The sequence below is a fragment of the Solenopsis invicta genome, chromosome 3 (assembly GCF_016802725.1).
Source record: "Solenopsis invicta isolate M01_SB chromosome 3, UNIL_Sinv_3.0, whole genome shotgun sequence".
NCBI classification, from domain to species: domain Eukaryota; kingdom Metazoa; phylum Arthropoda; class Insecta; order Hymenoptera; family Formicidae; genus Solenopsis; species Solenopsis invicta.
In genome coordinates this window covers 17,319,186-17,343,168 of record NC_052666.1, presented here as the reverse complement: position 1 = coordinate 17,343,168, position 23,983 = coordinate 17,319,186, and the positions used below count along the sequence as shown (strand labels likewise).

The following is a 23,983-nucleotide window of genomic DNA, read 5'->3' as shown; positions in this document are numbered from 1 at the left end:
ATAAATCCATTCAAATTAAAGTCTCTTAAGCTTCAGAAAAGTGATAAAACGAAACTTTAGTTTTACTATACTTACATTCGTCTTGAATTTCGATTAGGAAAGTCGTGGGAAAATTGTGCGCATCTTTTCGCATGTATTTCCACGACACTAAGAAATGCATCAACGAATCACATCACGATCATATCTACGAAATTAAGTAAATCAGTTTGTGTGCGAATTCACTCTACGCGCGTTCTCCACGTCGAGATACATTTCCCCTGAACCGTGTTCGTGTCATCCATTTCAGTTTTTTTTTTTTCCTTTATTTTCGTAGCCGCGGCCAAAGAAGCGCCTGATCCCTTCAGCGAGTGCGACACAATGAAATTGGATTAAAGTCGTGCCCTCGCTAGTTCTCGCCGGCTCGTTCTCTCTCCCCGCAGCGACGCGACTCGGCCGAGACCGAGAGAAGAGTTTTAACGATCTACCGGCGTACAAATTGTCGAGATGCTATCATCTCTCAGCGGGGAGAGAGAACGGGGGTAAGAGAGGCAGATAGGACGATACGACGCGAGAGAGATGAAGAGAAAGAGAGAGAGAGAGAGAGAGGCATGGAGGGAGGGCAGCGAAGGGGGCGAAAGGAGAAGATGCGAGGGAAGATTAGGGCGGCATCTCCCCACGGCGAGGTCGGTAACAGAAACTGCTGTTGGTGATGCTCTTGATGCCGCGCCGCAGTCGCTGTTGCCGCCGCGTTTCGCTTCACCATCACGCTCTCTTCGTCTATGCCCTGGTATCTGACGCGATTCGTACGTTGAGGATTCTCAACAGTAAATTACAAAATATGCTAAGCGGCCGATATAAATCAAAAGTGGGGCCCGCGCGCGGCCGTGGGTCCCCCGAGGGGTGAGAGAGAGAAAGAGAGAAAGAGAGAAAGAGAGAGGGAGAGGGAGTTCTTTACCCGTCGCCTCCGTCTCCCGGATTCCACGGCGCAAGGGATAAGGGTCCTCCGTGAGTCGACCGAACCCAAAATATAAGGAGAGACCCCCATCACGAATTAGGAACAAGGTAGAATCTCTTTCTCTTTCTCTTTCTCTCTCTCTCTCTCTCTTTCTTCCCTTCTCTCCTTTTCGTAAAGGGCGTAGAACGCCGATGCGATGATGCAGTTTGCAAACCGAGCAAATGGACCGGAAGACTCGAACGCGAGATATAAATAGGCTCGACTGGAGAGCAATATATCTACCCAACTAAACTCCACTAAATTGCTTCGAAGTAATGTAGAAGAGAGCGATATAGAATCGGGGGAACGTTTCGCGATTCCGTATGAGCAAAGAGAGAGAAAGAGAGAGAGAGAGAGAGAAAGGAGGAGGGAGGGAAAGAAAGGCCCCATTTATCGACGGCACGCTGCGTACTCATTTAAACGCGAGAGATTTATGGAATATCGATATACTCCTGAAGAGAGAATTGTGATTGCTACTTCCTCGAACCGTAAGAGTACCTTACGTAAATGGGCCTCGCGTGGAAAGTTCGGGCCACTTTATGCTTCTTTCTTGCGGTATCGACAATTTTACAATTTATCTTACAATCACGTTAGAAAAGATATCTAATATACAATCAATTCGATCAACGAGAATTTCATTCATCATTGAATACCACTTTCATTCATCGCGCAATAGCATATTTGAAGAGAAAACAATTTGAACGGATCGCAAGTGTCGAACTGATGCATCGCCCTTCTCTGCGTTTATCGGGCAATTAAGATAACAGAAATGTATGTACCTATACTCGACCGAGAGAATGCGGATCATCTAATTAACGCGTCAAACGTCTCTCTGTGCCGGCCGATTTTACGCGCGATTGTTCCGCATAATCGGTCGCGGTAACGAATTATGCTCACCGCGAGCGCTCAATTACGCGGCCGAGGCTATTAATCGAGATACGGCGAAACACGAATAGCTAATAACGCGCTAAGAGTGTTCGCTGTAACATCGGGACGCGGGACTATCTGCGGATCTGCGCTAATCGAGTCCTCCCGATGCACCCGGTACGTAGCCCGTCACGCACACGCACGTGTTTATGGATGAGCCATGTACATACGCCGCGGCCACGTGCACGGCGCGCTTCTAAATTAAGTGCATCGAGCGAAGAAGAGCCGCGCAAGTGCATAAAATTACGTGCGTTACATGCAAGAGCGGTGCGAAAGGTGCTTTTGCAGATTGCTCTACCAAGGCTATATACTTTCGAAAACACGAGAAAAATTATTATCCTCTCAGTTCCTCTTTCATATAAATTATTATAATATGAAAGTGAGAGAGGGAAGGGGAGAGAAAGACAGAGTAATAATCATATAAAAGTTATATAAATACACAGATAAAACGCAAGAGATAATTTAACTTTAAAAAAACTGATAAATGTCTAGTTATTAAATTGTTTTGAAATCTTAATAGCAAAAGATTTTATTTTACTGCAAAGCCTCCTCTCATATTCAGGCTTTCAGGCTTTATATCGTTCCCAACTATCACTGGTTTCAGATTTCTGCATGATCGATTTCTGCAAAAATCGTTTGTAGTTCTAAAGCTATTTTTCAAAAAATTATTTCTGTCCCAGGCTTCGCGAAAGGTCCAGTTAATCTTGACGGAGTCTGGAGAACGTGAATATTCCTGAATTATTTAAATGCGCGAGAGGCGTGCAGAATCTTCCTGTATTCGCACAAGCGTGATTATATTCCGTGGATCGAGCCGTGGAAAATCGCCTCGCGTATGATTACGAAGCTTACATGCGCGGATGAGAATCTGAAATAGCGAGATAGCGTGGTACCCGCGAAACTTCAAAGCAGCGAGAAAACGTTGCATAAAGCGTGCATAATAGTGGGCCGTTGTCTTCGGCTCATTTTTACCGAAGGTAAAATTCGCATTTTAACATTTTATTTTACTACCGCAACATTTGATATCATAGAGAATGAAAGGATATTTTTGTAACGAGAAGTTAACGAAGACTTAAACTACTGATCACTCGAATTATACATAACGACAAGCGAAGATGTGCGATGTTGACAGATGAAGATCGTCAAATATCTCTTGAATTTTTCTCTACGACCGGTATTCATAATATCATAACCGATTTTTATTTCAAGATTGTTTTAAGTAATGTTTTAAGCTAAAGGTTCTGTGATCAGTTGATAACATTTTAAGATAATCTTAAATACAATTAATCTTCATTAAATCTTAATAAAATAATCTTAAATATGAATCGACTTTGAGTATCAGCCTACATTGCTTAATTGTCTATTACACGACTCCATATACGTCATGTTGAATTTTACTACGTAATGAAATCAATACTCACGTGGACCAGAGTTCGTGCGTGGGCGGCAGTTTGACATCTGCTGTTTTTTCGGGTAGCTTGTAGTATTCGTAGACATATGACGCGGCGGGATCGTCACTGTGGTTAGCTACCGCCGACTGGTGCTGCTGCTGAAGATTTAGCATGGCCGCGGTCGCTACCGAGAGCGGATGCTCGCAGTAGGCCCGCCAGTCGCCCTCCATACCCTGTACTTGCACCTGCACTGCGGCAACCCTCTTGTGAACTTCCTGATCCCCGTTCTCGGCGCCGCTCTGCAGGGTCTGCGCCACTGCCTCCTCCGCTCTCAGTTCCTCCTCCTCTTCTGGATCGCGCTGCCCGGATACGTAGCTCTGTTGTTGCTGCTGTTGCTGCGCGTCGTCGCTGACGACGGTACCGTTGGTGTCCTCCTCGCTACGACTGCGTCGTCTGTAATCAAGCGAAGCGGTTCGTTTAATTACTAAAATAACAAGTCCTCAACTTCAGACAATCTCGCAGAACATAATCGCATGAATATTTAATTGCCACGATGCCTAAGGAGCTACGTTCATTATCATTCACAAATCTGTCGATATTATCGCCAGCTTGAATGCGATATAAAGATAATTAGCGTATAGGAGATGTAATAACTAGCCGTCTCTTTAGTAAACATGTAAAAATCGTGCTTTCAATGTCGCTTGGTGACAACGTGTTCTATAGATCCATCGGGAAAAGGAGAAGCGTGTACTATGCACGGCCGACAATATTCGTCGGATAGTCAATTCTCCTCCCTCTTCTGCTGCTGGCGACGACCATAAGCGACACGGCAGCATGTCGCTTAAAGGAAAAATAATAATAAAAAAAGATTTCTCCCGAAGGCTGCGGTAATGAATGTGCCGCGGGATAACAGTTAGAAATAACCGGGCCCGGTAGAATGTAATAAATTACAACGGACCCATCGAATTTATCAATTAGCGATAATCGCGGCGCATAAGCCGCACTGATGATTCCTCAATTTAGCAATGACCACCAACGGTGGAAGTGCATCGCGCATCGGCGGATGGTTGCGCCGGTAATTTATCGCCGTCGCGTACATCGCGATACCTAATCGCACCGTTCGAGTACAAGAGAGAGAGAGAGAGAGAAAGAGGGAGAGAGAGTATGTAGGCGCTTTCGACTCCGTGCCTAGCCACCTGGATATTTGTCACCGGTCGTTACTTTCCGCCGAAGTAATACCTTCCGGCTACATAGCGCGGACGATCAACATGAACGAGATCCATGTGTACGTACGAGATGCACTCGAGCGTGCGCCTCAATGAGAAAAATTTAAACGTTACATTGCAAATCAGACTAAGGCTAGTTTTATTTAACTTTTTATAGATATTTAAGTAGTTAATTCGAAGGAACAAGAAAATTTTGAAATCTGTAGCTCTATTTCACGTTTCAACACATGACGCGTACGAATACATTTTTTAAAGCCAAGTTACAAAATTTTATTCATTGCACGGTTTTTATTTCGAAATCTGCATTTTGACGCTTGCCTTTTTTTTGCAGTGTACGCGTATCACCTGTCTCCGCGCGACAGGGATAAACTTAATCGCGGATCGAGAAAGAAATCTCGCGCATTGCCACCGGGTCGGAGCAGATGACGAGGAGATGGGCGACGAAGGACGAGGGGGAGGGGAGGGGAGCGTTACATCGTAAATACGTATACACGCACGAAGATTAATTATTATAAACCCCTGCCTGTTGCCTGCAGTCATCAATTTATACTCCTCTCTCGTGCATCCCAATTCCAATCCCGATCCCGATCCCGTGAGTCGCGCTACGGAATAAAGGCTCATCCTCTCTAATTTATGCATGTCGAATCAATCTCCCTCCTTCCACCCTTTCTTCTCCGTTCTCTCTCTCTCTTTCTCTTCCTCTCTCTCTCTTCCTCATCCTCGCTTTACCTACGCTGTTCCTTCTACGTTCCTCCTCGCGCACCTGGACAACCGTCGTCCCTGAGAGAGAAAGACCAGCCACCCCGATAATGAGGACCCGAGTTATCCTGTGCAAATATTTTCCTCGACGGCTGTTTGCACAGGCACGAACGGACCGGAGATCCGATCATTGAATGCACCGCCGACGTACGTGCATATATACGTACGTGAGTTTTTCTGCGCGTAGAAATCTCGAGCGCGCGAACGTGGTAGTCGATTCCGTAGCCGCGATTTCGCATCTAACATACCTACCTGCACCGTCTAGACAATGAATTTATGCGCGATCATCCGGGCGAAAACTTCATTCCCGGCGAAATGCAAACACGGATTTCACGGCGATGAAATACCGCGCCGCGAGCGCTATGCTATTCTTCTTGCCCGTGCAATCTTCATCTTGTTTGCAATCATCCCGCGTACGTTTCACTCGAATTTTCTCTCCGCTATATTAATAGTATTCATTGATCACACGTGCAGCGTGAAACTATTCTTCGAGAATATTTCTCATTTCGCGACTCTGCTAAATTTTTATCATTCGACGTCAGCAATAAATTCTTACGTTTATGAGCTTGCAGGAGAATTAATTATAATCGCGTATCCTCGACTCGTAGATTTCAATAAATTTCGATCTCCTGCAGAGATTGAAGCCGTTATAATTTCGCCGAGTCTAACTTTTAACGTTGCGAACGGGAAAAAAAAGATCTTACGCCAATTGGAGAGAGAACATTAGTATCCTTCGATTCGAACTGTCGCCGGGCATACAGCGACATCGATTCCTGGCCATAATTTTATACCTTGCAATGATGTCACGTCCGCGTGTACTTAGCCGCATTAATTTATTTCTGAAATTCGTAATAAATCTTGCTACTTTCTTTCCACCGCACACTCTGGTTCGAGGAATTTTTCTTCAGACCGCCTGATAAATTAAGCTTTAATAATAATAACTTACGATACACGACATAATTGATAACCGCGACGTGTATACGTAATGTCGCAAATAATCGGACAAAATACTCGACGTAATATCGTTCCCGTATTAAGGTATTTCGAGTGAATCCAACATGATAATGCCTGTAGGCCTGTAATTTCATCTCGTCGGAGCCCTCGGGGACCTTGCGAGAAGAAACTTCCACCGATGGACCCTACGCTCCCCCCCGTTGCTCTCGAGAAAAAACGGAGACGCGTGCACAGCGTTAAAGGCGGCGCCGAATCGAGAGAAGCTCGCGCATCGATGGTCGAATTTCGGAATAATGCGAGCACGTATCGCGTCGCGTTGCGTGCCGCTCGTACGTGACCGGTGTACCTCTTAGGTGAGTAACACGAGAAAAAGGTTGAAAAAAAGGAACGGAGGATCATAAATGCGGAAAAGAGGGAGACGACGACCGACGGGGAGAAAGAGGAGAAAAAGCGCGAGGGACAGACGGAACGGAACGTATACGTCGTCGTTCGTCTCGTACGGGGATTCGTTCTAAGGACTGCTACGCTAGGCTGGTGGATACATATGTAAATTGCGAGTACCCCTATTACGAAGACTTCACCTGCGCATCCGGTTTTCGCGTGTGCTTTGATTTCGTCCCCGTACGTCACGTCCTCCCTCCCGTCCACCTCTCGGCTCGTATACGCGCGCTCTCGTCCGTGCAACGCATACCACTTTTCTTTAACGTTAAATCATAACCGATTTCATTAAAATCACCCGGGATGAGTAATTGCCGGTGTATCGGGCGCGATTGGCGCACGGTGGAGAACACGTTCGTGTTTAGACGGCGATATATCTTGGAAATTAAGGTCTGTGTGTGTCCCGACGGATATCGTGCTGTCGCATCTTAAATATTGCGTAATTTCGACGACGCCAACGATTTCGAGAACAATCTTGGACATCGTTTCATCTTCATCGACGTAACGAACTCGCGTAATTATGTCGCAGCTGTCGAGAAGGACTGTAATTTTTTACGGGCTATCAAATATCAACTGTTCGAAATGTCTGGAAATGAAACAAATTTTTGAATTAATTTGAAATTAATCGCGAAATAAAGTCTTACGATTATTGAAGAAAAAAAAACTAATTTTCGATTCGTCGGCGTCACTAATATATGTGATAGCTCTAAAGGCATTCTGCATATTCAGAGATTGACGGTAATTTATATTCCGCGAACAGATATGGGAGACAAGGGGACGATACGAGGAATCTCTTTTACAACGGTTCGTTTGCGATTACGAAAGATAAAATTTTATTGCGGCAATGAGGCGTACGAGCGAAAGACACAGGTATATTATCTTCGAGGAAATCACATCGATTTCTTCCCATCGGTTGATATAACGGACAAAAAGGACTACCAGCCGATGTCTTTCGCGTCCTGGTATGTATGTCCGCTCATGTGTCTTACTACCGACTATCTATCATAATTCTTGACACCACGAGGTCACTAACACACGACTAACATTGATATACTTAGAGATTTTTGTGCTCCGAGCACAAGCACGCGGATAACACTGGATATTCAGCTGGCATTGATCTCTCTCTGGAATCTCGAATCAAGGATTGACATTTCTCTCAAAGGAACCAAACCTTATTAGCATTTCTCTTTTGAATAATCGCGGTGTTACTTAACAAAAACAATTTTTTTTGTATGTGTTTCGAACGACACATGATTTCAGTGAAACCTCAGCTAAAAAACTTAAATTTTTTTAACTTTATAGGAACCTGTTTACTGTAGATTAAATAATTTTTGTGCACCCATACTCGCGCTGACTCTCGGTAGTTTTATTTTCAATTTTTTATTGTTTAAATTTCGAGAGTCCTGATTTAATTACATATTATTCGTTTAAATAATTTTGAAATATCTTAGGAAAATAAAATTGTTTTATACCTTCGGACGCATAAAATACATTATACGATATTATAAATATGTATAAATCGTAAGTATATCGATAACCTCATATATAAGCTTGCCGGTTTTTCGAAAAGAGAAACGAGTTATCAAATGTCAAGAAACAATCTTAACATATCTTTACGTAAACATGTACTCTCCGGATCGCGCTGATAGCGCGCGATGCTTGCGTACTTGTTGCACGTATAATTTCTGAAAAAGAAGAGTTAATCCGTTATTCGCTACAAGCGTCAGGATTTCCAATTGAATAGCCGCGTCTCGGCCGATCGATCCGCTCCGTTATTAGGATCATCCGTCTTGAATGGCGGTGATCGTGTTCGCTCGGACAGTTCGCTCGTAAATATACGAACGTACGCCGATTCTCTTTATGCGTGTTCCGCGATCGTCAGACGGCATGCGCGTTACGGTGCGTGCGCCGCGCCAGGACGACCTCGTCGACATGACTCGCGCGCAGAGTCGTCATGCACCTACCTCAATACGCGAACGGTTGCAGGTAGGTGGAATGCACGAGGCACGGACCGAGATAAAGACGACCCGTTGGAGGAAGAGCGAAGGAGAGGGAGGGCAATGCGCTTAATATTCCGTAGGAGTATTGTCCACGCGACCCGAGAACCCACCCCGAGTGTTTCCTCGTGTGCATTTCAATAAAGCCGCCTCCGCTCGACTACACGTCCGACCGAATGACACGAGGACCAGTTGTGTCTCGGCGTCGTACTTTATTGCTGCGCGCTTCTGTCAAGAGAACACGACCGCGTTCAATCGGCGCGTAAGGGCGTTCGAAGAGAAAAGTCATGAAGTTTTTCGCCGCGGTCTAGAGGCGAGAAAAAAAAGATGATAAAATAAATGAAACTATATTTATGAAATTGTTACTCTTCCTGGAGAAGGCATCGTACGTGCATCGGAGCACTGTTTACGGCGTCGAATGTTCGGCTTCTTATTCGATCATGTCTTAAAATATCACGCACGAGATTGACGCGACCATGGAAAATTCCTTGCGCACAGCGGAATCTCTGTAAAAATATTGGACTCCCGGCGCATCTAATTTGATAAGCATCGAAGTATAATATCGCCTTCGTCCGATCACACGTCCCCGTCGTTTACTCAACCGGTGGCCGCGCGGCATGCATACTAAGTTCACGATGAGATTTATGTCTCTAGTCATGAAAATAACTCATATGTGAATCTGACGGTTAATCGATTTCTCGGAAAATTTTTGAGAGGCGAAGGTAAACCGGTGCTCTACAATGGCGCGCGGTTATTTCATGGATTAAAATAACGCATGGCGATATCAATTGCGACACTTCAAGCTACATAGAGAAGTAAAAGGGCAGAGCACTTTACTGCGTGCGATATCTCAGCGCTAAGTGCTCTACGTAACCTTTTTTAGACGCAGCTAAGTATAATAGATGCAGTTGCGTTAGTTAGAAACTATGCAAATATCCGAGAACAATGTTCTTTGATATTTGCATAGGTATGGCGTGTTCTTATCTTCCCGTAAAATGTCTTCTTAACTCCAATATGAGAGACGAGAGAGAAGTCAAAACGAAGGAGACCAAACAATTCTCATCCGCTGGATTTGTTGTCGGTTAATTAAATGATTAGCGCGCGTTCGTGAATCATTTGACCACACGTTATCTTCTTGAAGAGATTTAATGTGGTTAAAGGATGCTGCGAAATCCTCAATTATAAAATTAGGATTACCTATCTATAGAGAATATCGGTCAAGCTCTATTTTTGTGCATCAACTAATAATTCTTCTCGAAGAAAATTAATTAAATTCCGTTGCGCCAGCTTTCAGTGTCTCCAATTTTCAAGATGTATTTTTGCAACGAGAAAATAAAGAAGATTCGAGCGTGCCTGCTCAAAAACGAGACCCGCCTTTACACCGCTAAGTAATAAGCAACAATCCTTGTATGGAGTCATATATTACTGGGGAAGAGGATAATCGTGTTCTAGCAGCACTTTCGAACTTTCCACGTTGTCCTTTTGTCATGTATTGCTCTGTAATCATTATTCCCTCACTCTAGCGAGTGAGCGAATAATCGGTCATTTCCGGTGGTAGCTGCGGCGACTCAATGATATGAAAATAAAAAATGCAAAATGTCTCTGCTTTTAATGTACGGTTGCGGTTATACATGTGCGAGACGCGTGTTTAAGTCTCTTAGTCCGTTTGGACGCACGGCGCATGAGTCTTCGCAACATCGTGTCTCTTTGAAACATTTGCATCAATGTTAGTGCAATAATTCTGGTTGATTAAATTTTCTTCGTCTATATTAAATATGAGAGAAATGTCGGAAAGTTCATATTCCTTTTCCATTCCTTTCGCAAGAATTTAATTAGAAGCGCAATCTTATCCTACATACTGATAACTTTATTTCTTTCTATTCGACGTCTGATGTGATAATTTTTAATTCAATATCGAAGAGGTAAACGGCATTTGCTTACATATTCCTCCAATAAATTAATAATCTGTAGATTTATCGTGCGCGATTAATTCAAAGAAAAATAACTTCAATTAACCAAGGCTGGAGCCAAGTGTTACGTAAGATTGGAATCTAGGAAGAGAATGATTGCTTAATTTAAGATTGACAAGTCCAGCGTGTCGATGCAACGCTGCGTGGATGTAATGCGAGCAACGGCTGGCAGTAACCTCTCTAGAATGGATAATATATTCTTCGAGGACATTCGACACGCTTGTAAAAATTCGATCGTACGGCCCGCAGCGGATCGGAGGTGACAGAAACGCGAGGGGAAGGGAAGACGACACGACGTTTCCCGGGCTGACTTTGATAGATCGAAGATCCCCCTCGATCCGTCTTTTTCTTTTTTTTTGTCGCGAACCACCGGCTCGTTGTTTGTTTTTTGTTTTTCCGCGGATAAAACGCCGCGTCCGACAGGTTATTCTCTCACGGTGGATGACATCGCGCATGCACGCGATACGCTCGGATGCGAAATTGCCGCGAGATCGAGCGGCAGGTATGCAGCTGCAGTTGCCCCGGAATAGGGTGCCCCTTAACGCCATACGTTGAGATAACTGCGATGATTGAATACCGAGCATTAAGAAGGGTTTAAGTAGCGACGGTAAAAAGTTCCGGTTTTGCCAGAGTATCTAAAAATTCAACTCGGGATAGATCTGAAAGTAATTTTGTTAGATATACAAATAATTATGTAAGATACGCTCAAGGTGACTAGAATGTCAAAACTTTTTGCGGCATTGCTCATCATGTTTGATTGTCCTTTATAGTTATTCAGATAATCCAACAAAATCATCTTCGAATCTGTATCTAGCTAAATTATAGATATTTTAGCAAAACCATTCCTTTCGTCGCATAAAAATGAGTAAGTTAACATAATATAAAGATTCTACATCACCTACTCTAATCGAGAGAACGTCCGTCCGATATTCTTGTCACAAATTGCGCAAAAGATATAGTGCAAAACGGTGAACGGAGCACTTAAATTTTTATTGCTAGTTTCATCGATACCGGATAACTCATTAGCGGATAAATAATCTATGTAGGATATCTTCTCGCTATTTATTTGAAAAGCAGAAAAAACGAAGAGGACTTATTCAACGAATGAGAAGATGATTTATCGACGATACTTACGGCGACTATACTTTGCATAATCGATTAGCCGCTCCACGCCTTTTTAGGCGGCTCCCGTTACGGACTTCGGAAATTTTTGCTCAGTCGCTCGCTCAGGCTATCGGAGCCGGATAATGCGCGAAGGCGGGCCGCGTTATCTGTCTTTTCAATGTACCCCGTATCTCCTGGCTCTGGTTTCCCTGGCTCTGGTTTCAAAAGCACCTCGGAAGGGCCGCGTCGCCTGAATTATCCCAAAGAGGGTTAGGAGAGAACGAACGAGCGTGCCTATCCACCGTGACCACCGGCGATAGGATAAGCGGCGCCCTGAACTTCCTACACCGCTTTAAAATTACTCGCTACAGGACGAGAACAATTAGCATTGCCTACGTACGTCCGCGCGCCCGCGGAAGGAACGACGAGATAACCCGTTATCATTGCTTACGCCGCGAATCGCGGCTCGTCGATACGCGTACGCACCGGCGTAATCGGTCCTTGACTTGGTAAAACTGAGAAACAAAATAAACCAAAAAAGAAGAAATAAATTATAAGGCGGCGAATGCGAGTCAGGCGCGATAATTTGACAAGTGTTACTAGTTTTATTTCTGCACTCCGCGCTAGACTCTCTTCTTTTGTTAATTTTGCAAGTCCTAGTATACATGTAAATGAGAAAAAAATTCAAATCGTAGTATAACAGAAGGTGTAAAAATACGTGTAGGACGTAAAAATTTTGGAAACTGTGTGACGTAATTTTTTTTTTCCTTTGTGCCCAAATGTGCATGGTTATAAATATGCATGGTTATAAAAAGAGAGTGAAAAGGACATTAAATTCGCAAGAGTATAGTAATCTTAGCCTTAACAAATTAATAAATTATACGCGATATTATAAATTAGTAAATTATGCATATGACGTGTGATTAAAATTAATCATTTTTGTAACAGCGCGCTTTAGTTAAGCTTCCAACTCACGCGAATACGATGACTGGCGTTCGAGATGCCTCTGACCTTTCACTGGCGTGGTGGTGTGGCGAAAAAGAATTTAAAGGTCGCAAGACAGATTCGCCTTCAATCGGATGAATGACGACTGACTTATCTCAAAGTTAATTTAAATATCCATTTATAGACGTGAAGCTACGGAACAAAAATAGCAGGAACAGCAGGACGAGAAGAGTCCCGTGCATTTATATATATATTGTACATATATAATCTCTCGATTTGTAATTTCTGCATTACGAGTCTTCGCAATTGTAAAGCATATCCGCGTATGATAAAGCACGCGAAAGAGAGGCGCGTTGTTAAAAATAGCGAGGGCACATATTAATTAATTGCAGCTTTAATTGAAACGTATGCGCATAGATGCGTGCAAGATGGAATATACGTATATGATGATACGTGTCGATTCCTCTTTGAAAGACCGGGAGAGAAGTCTGTTGAACATAATTCAATGAACATAACTGAACATATTTCATAATTGATCAGAAATATTTAAAAGCAAGTTTTACACACGCGTGGTTTACTGCCGCGTGGTTACTGATATCCAATGAATCCAGTTAAAGATTACTCGCGGCAGAATTAATGGAATGCTGACAACCGTATTTCAATCTGTATTCCTCCGGGGAACAATGAGAAACTGTCGTGCAACGAAGTAAGCCATTGTCCACGAGCAATTCCGACATCTCGTCGCAACCGCGACTCTCGTCTTCACGCGTCTTCCGTCCTTGCATGCGAAGCGAGTCTCTGCTTCTCGTATTTCTCTCCGTCGAAAGAGAGAAACAGAGAGTGACGAAGAAGACGCAAGGCGCGATGCGACGACGCGTGACCCTTGCGAGGGCTCCCGCGGAGATGACTTTTCGCGCGTGCAAAAGTGTGCCCGCCACTTGGGAATAATGCCGGCGAGTCTCTCTCTCGCTAGATGGGACGCCCCGTCGCGCGGAACCGAAAACAGCGAGGCGCTGGACCGAGAAGGAGGCGGGGAAAGGAAAGCCTCGCAAGAGAGATCGCATGGAGAGGGTGAGCGGAAAGGGGTAAGAAAGGAGTGAGACACCGAAGAGAAAGAGAGAGAGGGAGAAGGGACGCTCCGAAGAGAAGAGTGCGTATGAAATATTCCCCGATGCGCGGGGTAAAGCGGGCGCTAGAGTAACTCTATATTATTATCCTCTTTCACACCTCCCTGCACTTCTATGCGCTGCGAAAAACTACGGCACAATCAACAAGAGGCGGCCCATTGTCTCTCATTGTCGTGCCTCGTGCAGATACGCGGCATCGCCGAGGTGTGCGTGCCAGAAGAGTCGCTCGTGTTGTAAAAAGTTATTATTCCCGTGACCGAGAGAGTGGGCATTAATTGAGCACGACGTAGACCCTAATTAGCACATCGAGTGTCCTCCGAGCTGCGAACTTGGGGACAATCGCGGTCTCCGGCTTGCGAGACAGCCGAGAAACTACCGTCATAATATTATTTTTATCGGTTATATTATAGCATATAAATAGCACGAGTGATTTACTGATACTGATAAATTATGCTAAGCTACAGTAATATTTGTGCATATCGATGCACGCGCAAGTCTCTCGTGTTTATAATTGCCGCTATAATTATTCGGCTTCATACGACGACGATGACGAGCGCCCGCCCTTGATAACGCGTTTAAATAAATAAATAAAAATAATAAATCGTTACTAGCACTTAAACGATAATTATGATGTAGATCAGACGTCTTAATTGTAAATGTATGTAAATAAAATCCTTCATTAGCAACAAAAAGAAACTCTTTCATTTACAAATAAAGCAATTATTTCCTAGCTTCGAATTAGAAAAGTCGCAAGCGCGATGAATCTGAACTTACAGCGTTAATAGCTGAAAGCCAATTCTAAAGCGCTGATAAATAAAGTGCTTCCGATCTCGCAGTCATAATCACGCTCCTCCGTCCGCAAAAATAGCAGGAAAACTGTCGTAAACGCGATCGTTGAATCACGATTCGTTCGGCCATTGTGCCGTGCCTTTACCTTCAGCTTTGACGCGCGTTATATCTTTCTTTCTCTCTCTTTTGTGCTCGCCTCCGTATTAAATAATTCAATGAACTGACTCGCGCGTATCCCGCGGCTTGGCAGGCAGGAAAGAAGCGCTACTCAGTGGTAGCGATCGATGAAAAGACGGACGAGGGAAAAAAAAAGGGAAGAAACCCGGGGATAGGCACTAAGGAGCACTGCCCGAGGTGATTCGATACGTGAGACCGTATTCGTTTGAGATCGCTCCAAGTGCAATGCGTCGCCCGTTTTTTTTCCCCTCCCCATCTTTCTGCGCGCGTATTGTCGGCGCCGTAATGCCGATACCGATGCAAGAAGCGCGCATCTCCTGTTTCAGGAAGTCCGCCACGCAAGAAAAAAAAAATCACCCCTCGTGATAATGCGGCCCGATATGGTTCTCCCGGTCGGAATTGCATTAAGATAAACGCGAGCGGTTCGTGGTATTCTCGCGGAAGAAACGTTTCGACGAGAGAGTGGATTGGATATCCGAGAAAACATTTAATTTCCGTATCGAGAGCTATTAAACCTGAGATTTTTTGGAAGTTGCAATTCTCCAATTTTTTAATTTTAATCTCGCGCGCGCCTCTCCCTTTTCTTCTCTCTTGTTTTTACAAAGTTGTAAATTGTAAGAAAAGAATTTTGAAAACGTCAAAAACATGGGGAAATAAAAGAGAAGCGCAGGGAGCCTGAGATCAGGGAGCCTGAGATATTCTGCATATAACATGTATATACGTCACCAGGTGGTTTTAAAGATCCGACGACTCAATTTGAATGCAATTTGGAGCGCATTTGCATACGTCAGGATGAAAGCTGAAGTTACTTAACAGACGTCTCGACCATTAAAACACGTTCCTTCCCGAGACAGGATGTTGTTGAAGATATAAATTTCTTTTAATTGTGTTTATACATACGAATCTATGATGCATATGGTAATTCTCGCAGGCGTGCACATTCATCAGAGAATCGGATATATGAGCTTTTCTTAATATGTTTTTCTTCGTAGAAACGTGTAGCGCATCGCGTAGATTGTCGCAGCGGGCAATCGCGTTCCGCAGTTTTTCAAGCGCAATGCTTACGCAATTCAGGCCGTGTTTCAATTTCCAAGTCTAACAGCCTCGCCACTGTGCATCGGGGAGGATTATCTTTACATCATTCTCGTCGAGATGACAAATGCCTAGAGACCGTGCGAGCGGTATATCGAAATTAGAGATCTCGTACGTGTCCGACTATTGACGAAGGTCTTTAATCTTGCCTCGTAGATGGACCCTAACGATCACGGTTCGCCTTATCAACGCGGTCGCCCTTCCCCCGGGAAAACCTTGTCTTTTGTATTGTCACGTGCGTAATAACGCATCAGTCCCGCGTAACGCAATCGCACCGATGTCAGGCATATAAATCGATCTAATCAGAATAAATATCGGCGGCAAATGGAAGTTTGTACTCTGTGTGGGAGTTCATGAGAAGTACGCACACGTTTTTTTTTCTATTTTTTTCTTTGCAAATTCGAGAAACGTGAAAATCATATTTTTTCATCGCGCAACAAATACAAACGGATGACTGTCGGTAGTATTTTAGGATACGTACGCAGAATACATTACGGCTTATCTATCGCTTTTAGTCTTGAATTTTTAACGATGACGACAGACGCCAAACATAAAACTCTTTCACAATGTTCTTTGGAATCTGATTATTCAGCGAGAAAAAGAGAAAGATCTACGACGCACGGTAAAAGTGTGGTTGTTTTGAAATCCGCACTCGCTGACGCGCAGTGCGAAAAAAAGTTTTTTCTTTAGTCTCTTCATTTAATATTCAGAGGTGATGTTATAATTTAGACGACGTATAAATCGGTCCTTTTTATTTAAATATCTCGCTGATTTTCCCTGTTAAATAATTCAATTCAGACATTGTAATAATAATTCACAACATTTACAAAGCGCATGGGAAAAAAATGGTGCTAAATTAACATAGCATTAATAGCAGTCTAATGAATAATAATAAAGTTAAAAATGTCGAAATATCATGTCACTCAAGAAATTAATTTAAATTTGATTCTTATAATATAAGAATATCCAATAGTGTACTGATGAAACACAATATTTTATTATTATAAGAGTATGAGAATAGTATCGTTTTATTAATATTGTTATCGAAGAAGATTATTTTAATATTTTCAATAATTCCAATATTTCCAATAATTAGACTATTAATTATTGGAAATATTGGAACTGGACTGAAATATTGGAAGTGTGTGTGTGTGTCAGAATTTTTTTAGATGTTTTTTTTTACAGAGCTCAAAAATCTTTTCAAAAACTCTTTCAATATCAGTGATCCGATCAAACTAGGAAAGCAGCAAAAGAAAACTTTGAACCACGAAGGATTAATATATTTCTTGCTACTGGGTTTTTAGTGATTTCATAAAAATGCTCTCTCTTTCTCTATTTTATTCTCCCACTCTCATTGGAAGGAACACGCGCGGGTGTCTTTACGATGATCAGTCTTCTGACGATCGAAGAATTAGAAACGGTGACGAACGGCAGTCACGTGCGGCACTCAAGGAGGAGGATGGCAAGTGGTAAATGGGAAATTGTAAGCGGGTAGGCCACTAGTGCGCTCCGAACATGAATGAATGGAACCTGCTTCGCTGCTTACATGTCCATTATAGGCACCGCGCCCGTATGTATGGTACGTTCGTACACGTAGCGCATGTTTACGTAGCGGCGCGGCGGCCTCTCCGTCTACGATCGGTCGCCATCGAGCGCACACACTAAACACATACATACACACATGCAACATACGTGTCAGATTCACAATGCTATGCAACCCGTTCGCCAGCGCGCGTGCTCGCGCGAATATCATCGCACGATGGCGCGATCTGTTTATCTCGCGTCCGTATGTTTACGAGAGATCCTACAATGAGAGCTGCGACAATGTGGATGCAAAAGCGATGAATAGAAAGATATAACAATATTTGTATTTCGTTTCTCGTATGAATGCATGAGCGGGAAGAACAGTGGGACGACGACTGTACATGTTAGCTCTAATCAATCTATATTTTAATGCTAAGTAATAAAAATATATACTAACAATAAGAGACACATAAATGCTATTCAAAGAATATTAATATTACAAATTAATGTCTAATAATTTAATTACCATTCAAATATTGCTTAAATTGGTATAGATTCAATAAATAAAAAATATTATTTTACTATTTTGTTTATATATTGTAGTACACGTACGTTTGATGCAATGAATCATCACATGTTTAAAGTGACCTAAAAAATAATAATAAAGTTGCTACTTACTCATTTCTCTCATAGCTATTTCTTGCTTTGCTTTACCGAAAATGTATGAAAATATCCGAAATATATCGAATGGATCATGGAAGACGGATCAATCAGAAGATCGGATCTAATTGTCGCAATTTTCGTTAAGACTTGACGCTAGAAAGGACTTAAACACAATGAATGGAAGAGAACAGGGAACAGGAAATAAAGGACAGTTCAATATGTTGAACGTTTCATATTTTCCTTATTCAACATATTGGACTGTTTCTTATTCCCTGTTCCGTTCATTGTGTCTGGAATGCTGGAACGGGAGTATAAGCCTTTAATTGGTCATTCGTAAAATTCTTTGTTCCAATTGGCCAATGAAACGCTTCGAAACATTTGTAACATTACATGGAACATAGCCTAAAAGGGATCTCTGTACGAAAGACGCGTGCTAAAAGGAATTAACAGCGATCGTCGTCCGATCTGTTTATTTCCCGCGTTTGTGTGTTGCGAACGAGAGGCATGTTTCAGTTCAGTACGCTGCTGCGCGTCGCCTAAGTCGCGTTGCGAGTGCCTGTGTGTGTGTGTGTGCAGCGTGTGCGCGAGCCGCGAGTCGGTGAAGCCGGGCAGCGGTTAATGGATCCTCGTTCGCCGCGTGGTGCGCGCGTCGGGATTGAATCGCCAAGGCCGCGGCGCGATCGCGAGTGTGATTCCACGATGAACGGCCGTGGCCCCTGCACGGCCACGAAACCCGATTCCCGCATCTCCGAGACTCGTCGGTCGACGGGGAGGACGCTCCTGGGAGGCCGCCGGCCTGGTTCCCGACGGACCTAACCTAGTTGAATGATCGAGTCGCATTGCGTTTCCCGCCCCGTCGCGTCGCTCGATCGAAATTCGACTTCTAGCGTACGTAAGTAGATAAAGAATCTAGGATATTAAGGCGATTCGGGAATTATTTTGGTTTTTAACTCGTTGTTATTAACCTCCTGAGTTTTGGACTTAGAATTTTGTTGACTGTGGGCATTTTACAGCAAATGACGCAGTTGACACAGTGCAACGCAGTGAATCATTGTATCTTTGTTCTCAATATCAAACAAGGATGAAATGATTCATTGTATTGTGTCTTTTCATATCTCTCTTACTGAAAAACACTCTATGTTATTACATCGAGAAAGATCCCTCCCAAATCGACTTTATCGGCTTTTGGTCCGGCCGGAAGAATAAAAATTTATTTCTTTATTTGTCATGGCGGTAAATGTATAAAATTTTTGAAATTTAACAGAGATTAGTAAATTTATTTTGCTAAGAATCAGATAATAAATATTTTAGGCTGTGCACAGGCTAAGAGAATCCTATATTGAAAAAAGAATTTGGTAATAACAATTAAACTTAGACGATAGTCATTCAGTGGTGAAATATATAATTACTAAATATTTGATTACATTAATCAAATAATTGAAATTATTTCGTCGAAACTTTATTATTACCAAATTCTTTTTTAAGTATAGATGCATAATAGATGACAAAATAAATTTTCAAATTTATTTACTGACGAAAATAAAACTACTTTAAATAAAATAATTACGCAAGTCAAAAACAGACGACAATATTTAAGCGATAGCAAATAATTATTTCATAAAAACTTCATTATTACCAAATTCTTTTTTAAGTGTAGATGCATAATAAATGACAAAATAAATTAATTTGGTCAAAAACAGACGAATATTTAAGCAATAGCTTGTCGATTCCTGATCTGATATGTGTCTGATTGTAAACATCTCGAATCGTTGGTAATATTTAAATTTTTTGAAATGCGAACGAATGACGACAGTCATCGGAATATTCGGTAAATAAACGGCAACTGAAATACGCATTCAAGTGAACAATAAAACGATCTCCCCTTTCTTCTTGCCCCGCCCGACAACACGATTCTCGCGACTGTGAGTAATTAACGCCCGAGGCGCATTACGAATTCGCATCGGCATCGAATCGCCGATGAATATCAATTTGGCATTTGCGCCACGCTAAAATCTATCTAGCCAATTAATAGCGGCGAAAACAGAGGCTAAAAACTGCGTCGAGCTTTTTACGATTGCCCGGTTTTACGGCCGTTTTATATCTCACGTTGTGGAAATTTAATGATCGTCTCCCGACGTTTATATATCACCGAATCGAATTTCCGAGGCCACAACAGAATTTGCATATTAAGATGTGTCTAGAATAAAACGCGCGATGGCTTCGCCCTTCGATCGATTTTGTCGCTTATAAATAAATATTTTTGCTCCTGTCTACTCTCCACAGAAATAATCTTAAATTGTGAATAACAAATTGTGAATAACATGTCAGTCTATTTGTAGAAAAGATACTATGATAAATGAACAAAAATATTCTTTTATATTATATAGACTGAAAAGAAGATTTGATTAACTGTTACCAAAATTGTTTTCATGCATTATTAATTTGTGATTAAATTATCATATTTTAATGACATAATTTGTAATTGGAAGTGACATCTTTATTTTATTTTTATCTTAATTGAGTCTTTAATACAATTTATGTCTATAAAATATTTTATCAAATAATTAAATGTATAAAAATTTATTTCTAGAAAAGATTATACTTTTCTAGAGAAAATTATTTCGCGTCGTCCGTTAATGTTTCATAAATTTGAGTTTCACTTTATAGCAGTTACTTTGTGTAGAACCTTACCTCTGATTTTCGCATTTCTACCTACGCGCGGCATATTTTCGCGACAGAGTGCGATATCGCGATCGTTTTGGAAGAGCGGCTCGTTAATTTTGCAGTGCATCGATAATTATTAGCCCCTTTAACATCCCGATGAAATTTACTGACCAATATATTACGCTTTACGCGTTTCCGAATACACGCCGGCGCCGGCGAGAAAGAACCTAATGGTTTCATTTGCGCGGCGCGATGGAAATGCCGGACGCGATAGACACGTGCAGGATTGTCGTCGCCGTCACCGTGGCAAAAGTCAATCGTTTGAGCATGCTTGAGATTATTACGTAATGCGGCTATGTCCCATCCTCACCGCCGGAGGAAAGTTCAAGCCGCAGAATCGGCGGACCGCACAATTACCGTACAATCTTCGCCGGCGCGTTTCCTGAATAATTCGCGTGAACACTTCAATACACCTCGATACACAAGTTGGGAACGTCAAATAATTTAGAAATCTGTAAAAGTTGAGCTTGAAGAATTACTATGCTACATTTATCGCGTTTTATTAAAAAAATTCAACGTTGAACATAAAATGCTTCCTTATCTCGAAATCTCGCTTTACCACCACACTGAGAGACAAAAAATGGTAGCAATTACCTTAATTTAAATATAATTAATAGTCATTTTCGATGCTACTTATGCATATATGTATTCATCGTTATTTTAACTATGCAAATTATAGCTATTAGTCGGCATTACTATGTAAAAAGTAAGAATGTTTAAAGGATAATTACTTATAATTGACTTATATGACTGCATTTATTACATAGAAATGTTGATTTTATTTTCACCGTCTAAATTTTGAAATTTTACTACATTAACATTTAAAATTATTATAATTCATAATAAAATTTTATCTCACTTAGAACTGTAAATACAAGGTTATTGTTGTTATTGTTATATAATAATTTTAAATAGTTTTAGTTGCAATGACTACATAAGTTTCTTAAACTACAAATTTTTCTCTGAGTGCATTCTGAAATTTTGTAGGTGTTCAGTTTCACCCCGTAGATTTATCTCGACCGTGCAGTGGTTAGTGGTGTCGCCGTTTTGCGTAACAGGCCGCAGCTGCGTCTGACAAATGCCTCGCGCACGAGAAGCGTCAGTACCTAGTCCCCGCCGTAGACTTATTACCGAATTACGTAGCGTCGATCTCTCGAGCGTACAAGAGCGATCACCAGGTCATTACGCAGATGACGCGAATCCGGGCCTTTTTCGCTCCGACACGGCGAGTGGGAGAGTTCTCCCGATTTATGGCTTGCGAGGGCGCGACTATCTCTCGTCGCAGTTGTCCGGCAGGATGTTGCAAAATTGCCCGATCGTTAACGGAAGGTACTCGCCACTTATCACGTCGCGCATTACGTATGTACCTTTAACCGTGCGTACGAGGGCTGCGTGCGAGGGTATCGTAAATACATCGGCGGAGAGAACAATCTCGCGCGCGCCTTAGAGCGAAGGCCGTTAAGCTCGTTAACTTTCGTCGGAAGAAACGGTAACGTACGGAGCGAAACAATTATTGGTACAATATCGAACGATGATACCGATGTGCGCGGCATGCAAGAGATTGAGGGAGGGAGGGGGGAGGGAGAAGAGGGGACAGAGGGCACTCTCGTAATTCGTGGGTGTCGGTCGATGAGCTATCGTTATCGAAAGTCAGCCTATCAGATTGAAACGTTTTCGCGCGCCGCTCTTAATGGGCCAGTGTCAGTCAATTCGTCTTGCGATACGCCCGGTACTGAGAAACGTAACTCAGACACCCGAAAATTATCCGCCTCATATCGGGGCCACAGATATCGGGGCCACAGTCGTAATGCCTCACGACGGTCTGTAATTTTCGCTCGTCTCTCTTAAGATAGATTTATTCCGCTCGTCGACGGTCGATTTCATTTTTCTGCGGTATTATTATCCGCGACCGCCCACGTGCACCGCGGGAGAAATCGCGAAATGCCAGTTATACTCATTATGTCCCTCTTGTATAAAATATAAACGCGTGCGGTTTATAAATTATTTCAAGGCTTATTTATTCGCTGAAAAGTATCGGCCAATCCTTAAATTACTAAGATGAAGCGAAATATGTTTAACATTATGAAGTAGAAAATATAAATGTGTTAAATAAAAAAAATATTTATTAGAGAATACGTACTGTAATGATTGCTGCGATGAGTTTTATTAAGTTCATTTTTTTTTGCAATATTTTAACGTCATTTAAATTAAATTGTTTTAATAGTGTAATTATATTGTTAGGTATTGGAAAATTATGACAAAGTAAAGGTAATGTTTTTTACACCAATTTCACGAGTATTACTGAGTATTATCCTTACACATAGCAATTGCAAAACAAGTGCATGCGTTGTATTTTACAATTACTACTGGCGAACTTTGTATAGCTATGGTTGAAGATGCTAAAATTAAAATTACATGAGTCAATTTGTTGTGACGTAATTAAAAACTAATTCTTTTATCGGTCGATTTCTACGGCGCGTGACATTATCCGCTTCGAAGGATCGAATCCAATCCTTCAAGACGTCGCACATGCTCCGGATTCCAGTCAGGGTATTCCTACCTCCTGATCGGAACCTGGACCGGCCGCCGCGGCCCTCGGAAACCAGTTCAGCGAAGCATTATAATGCCGAATACACAACCGCGGCCCGTTAACTAATCTCCCCTGTAGCGACCTTCCATTAGCTCGATTCCACAGCCGATACATCATTACGCGACGGTGCCGTCGATCTCTCGCGCCCATTTCTTCAAGGCTCGAGAATGTAAATAGATGGCGATGCCTTGTTTTTCGAAAAAAGAACATCTTATCCGAACGAACGCTCAACGCGAGACGTTCGGTTCTCGAAATATTCTCGAAAAGGTGAAACAGAAAGTTTCGTAAAGAACTACACACCTGTCGTCCGAATTGTTACCATCGAAATGAAGCGATACTGAAAATAGTATAAATAATGAATAACGAATCTTGTCTTTCGCTTGTGCATCGAAGCGTAGATACGAGTGACGAATCGGTGTGCTAGCTAACTCATTCCAACCCTCGGCATTCTAGCCCAAAGGGTTGACGCGAAAAATGTGGTGCGGCGAGGACACGCCGGGGACTTCCACGGGAAGCAGGGGAGGTTGCGCTCGCCAGGCTCGCATACGTTACGCAGTCATAATTCTCGCGTCTAGCCGCCGGCCACTCGACAAATCATTCCTCGTTAACACGGACT

General features: G+C 42.4%; 1 protein-coding gene and 1 long non-coding RNA gene across 6 annotated transcripts in view; one reads left to right on the top strand and one right to left on the bottom strand.

Annotated features, from left to right (window-relative positions):
• The window catches only part of LOC120357272, a 181,962-nt gene that overhangs the window by 48,570 nt on the left and 109,409 nt on the right, over positions 1-23,983 (top strand). The window contains exon 1 of one of the 2 annotated variants that reach the window (XR_005574425.1): positions 15,463-18,945. The exons of the other annotated variant lie outside the window; for it this stretch is intronic. This is a non-coding gene — a long non-coding RNA (uncharacterized LOC120357272). Of the gene's footprint in view, positions 1-15,462; positions 18,946-23,983 lie in introns of those variants that run through there. 2 annotated transcript variants of the gene reach the window in all.
• LOC105202794 (protein grainyhead) overlaps positions 1-23,983 on the bottom strand; it is a 118,033-nt gene that overhangs the window by 30,213 nt on the left and 63,837 nt on the right. For all 4 annotated transcript variants that reach the window (XM_039447427.1, XM_039447424.1, XM_039447426.1 and 1 more), the window contains one exon: positions 3,319-3,741. In XM_039447427.1, coding sequence (XP_039303361.1) covers positions 3,319-3,741 — 423 coding nt within the window. The remainder of the gene's footprint in view (positions 1-3,318; positions 3,742-23,983) is intronic.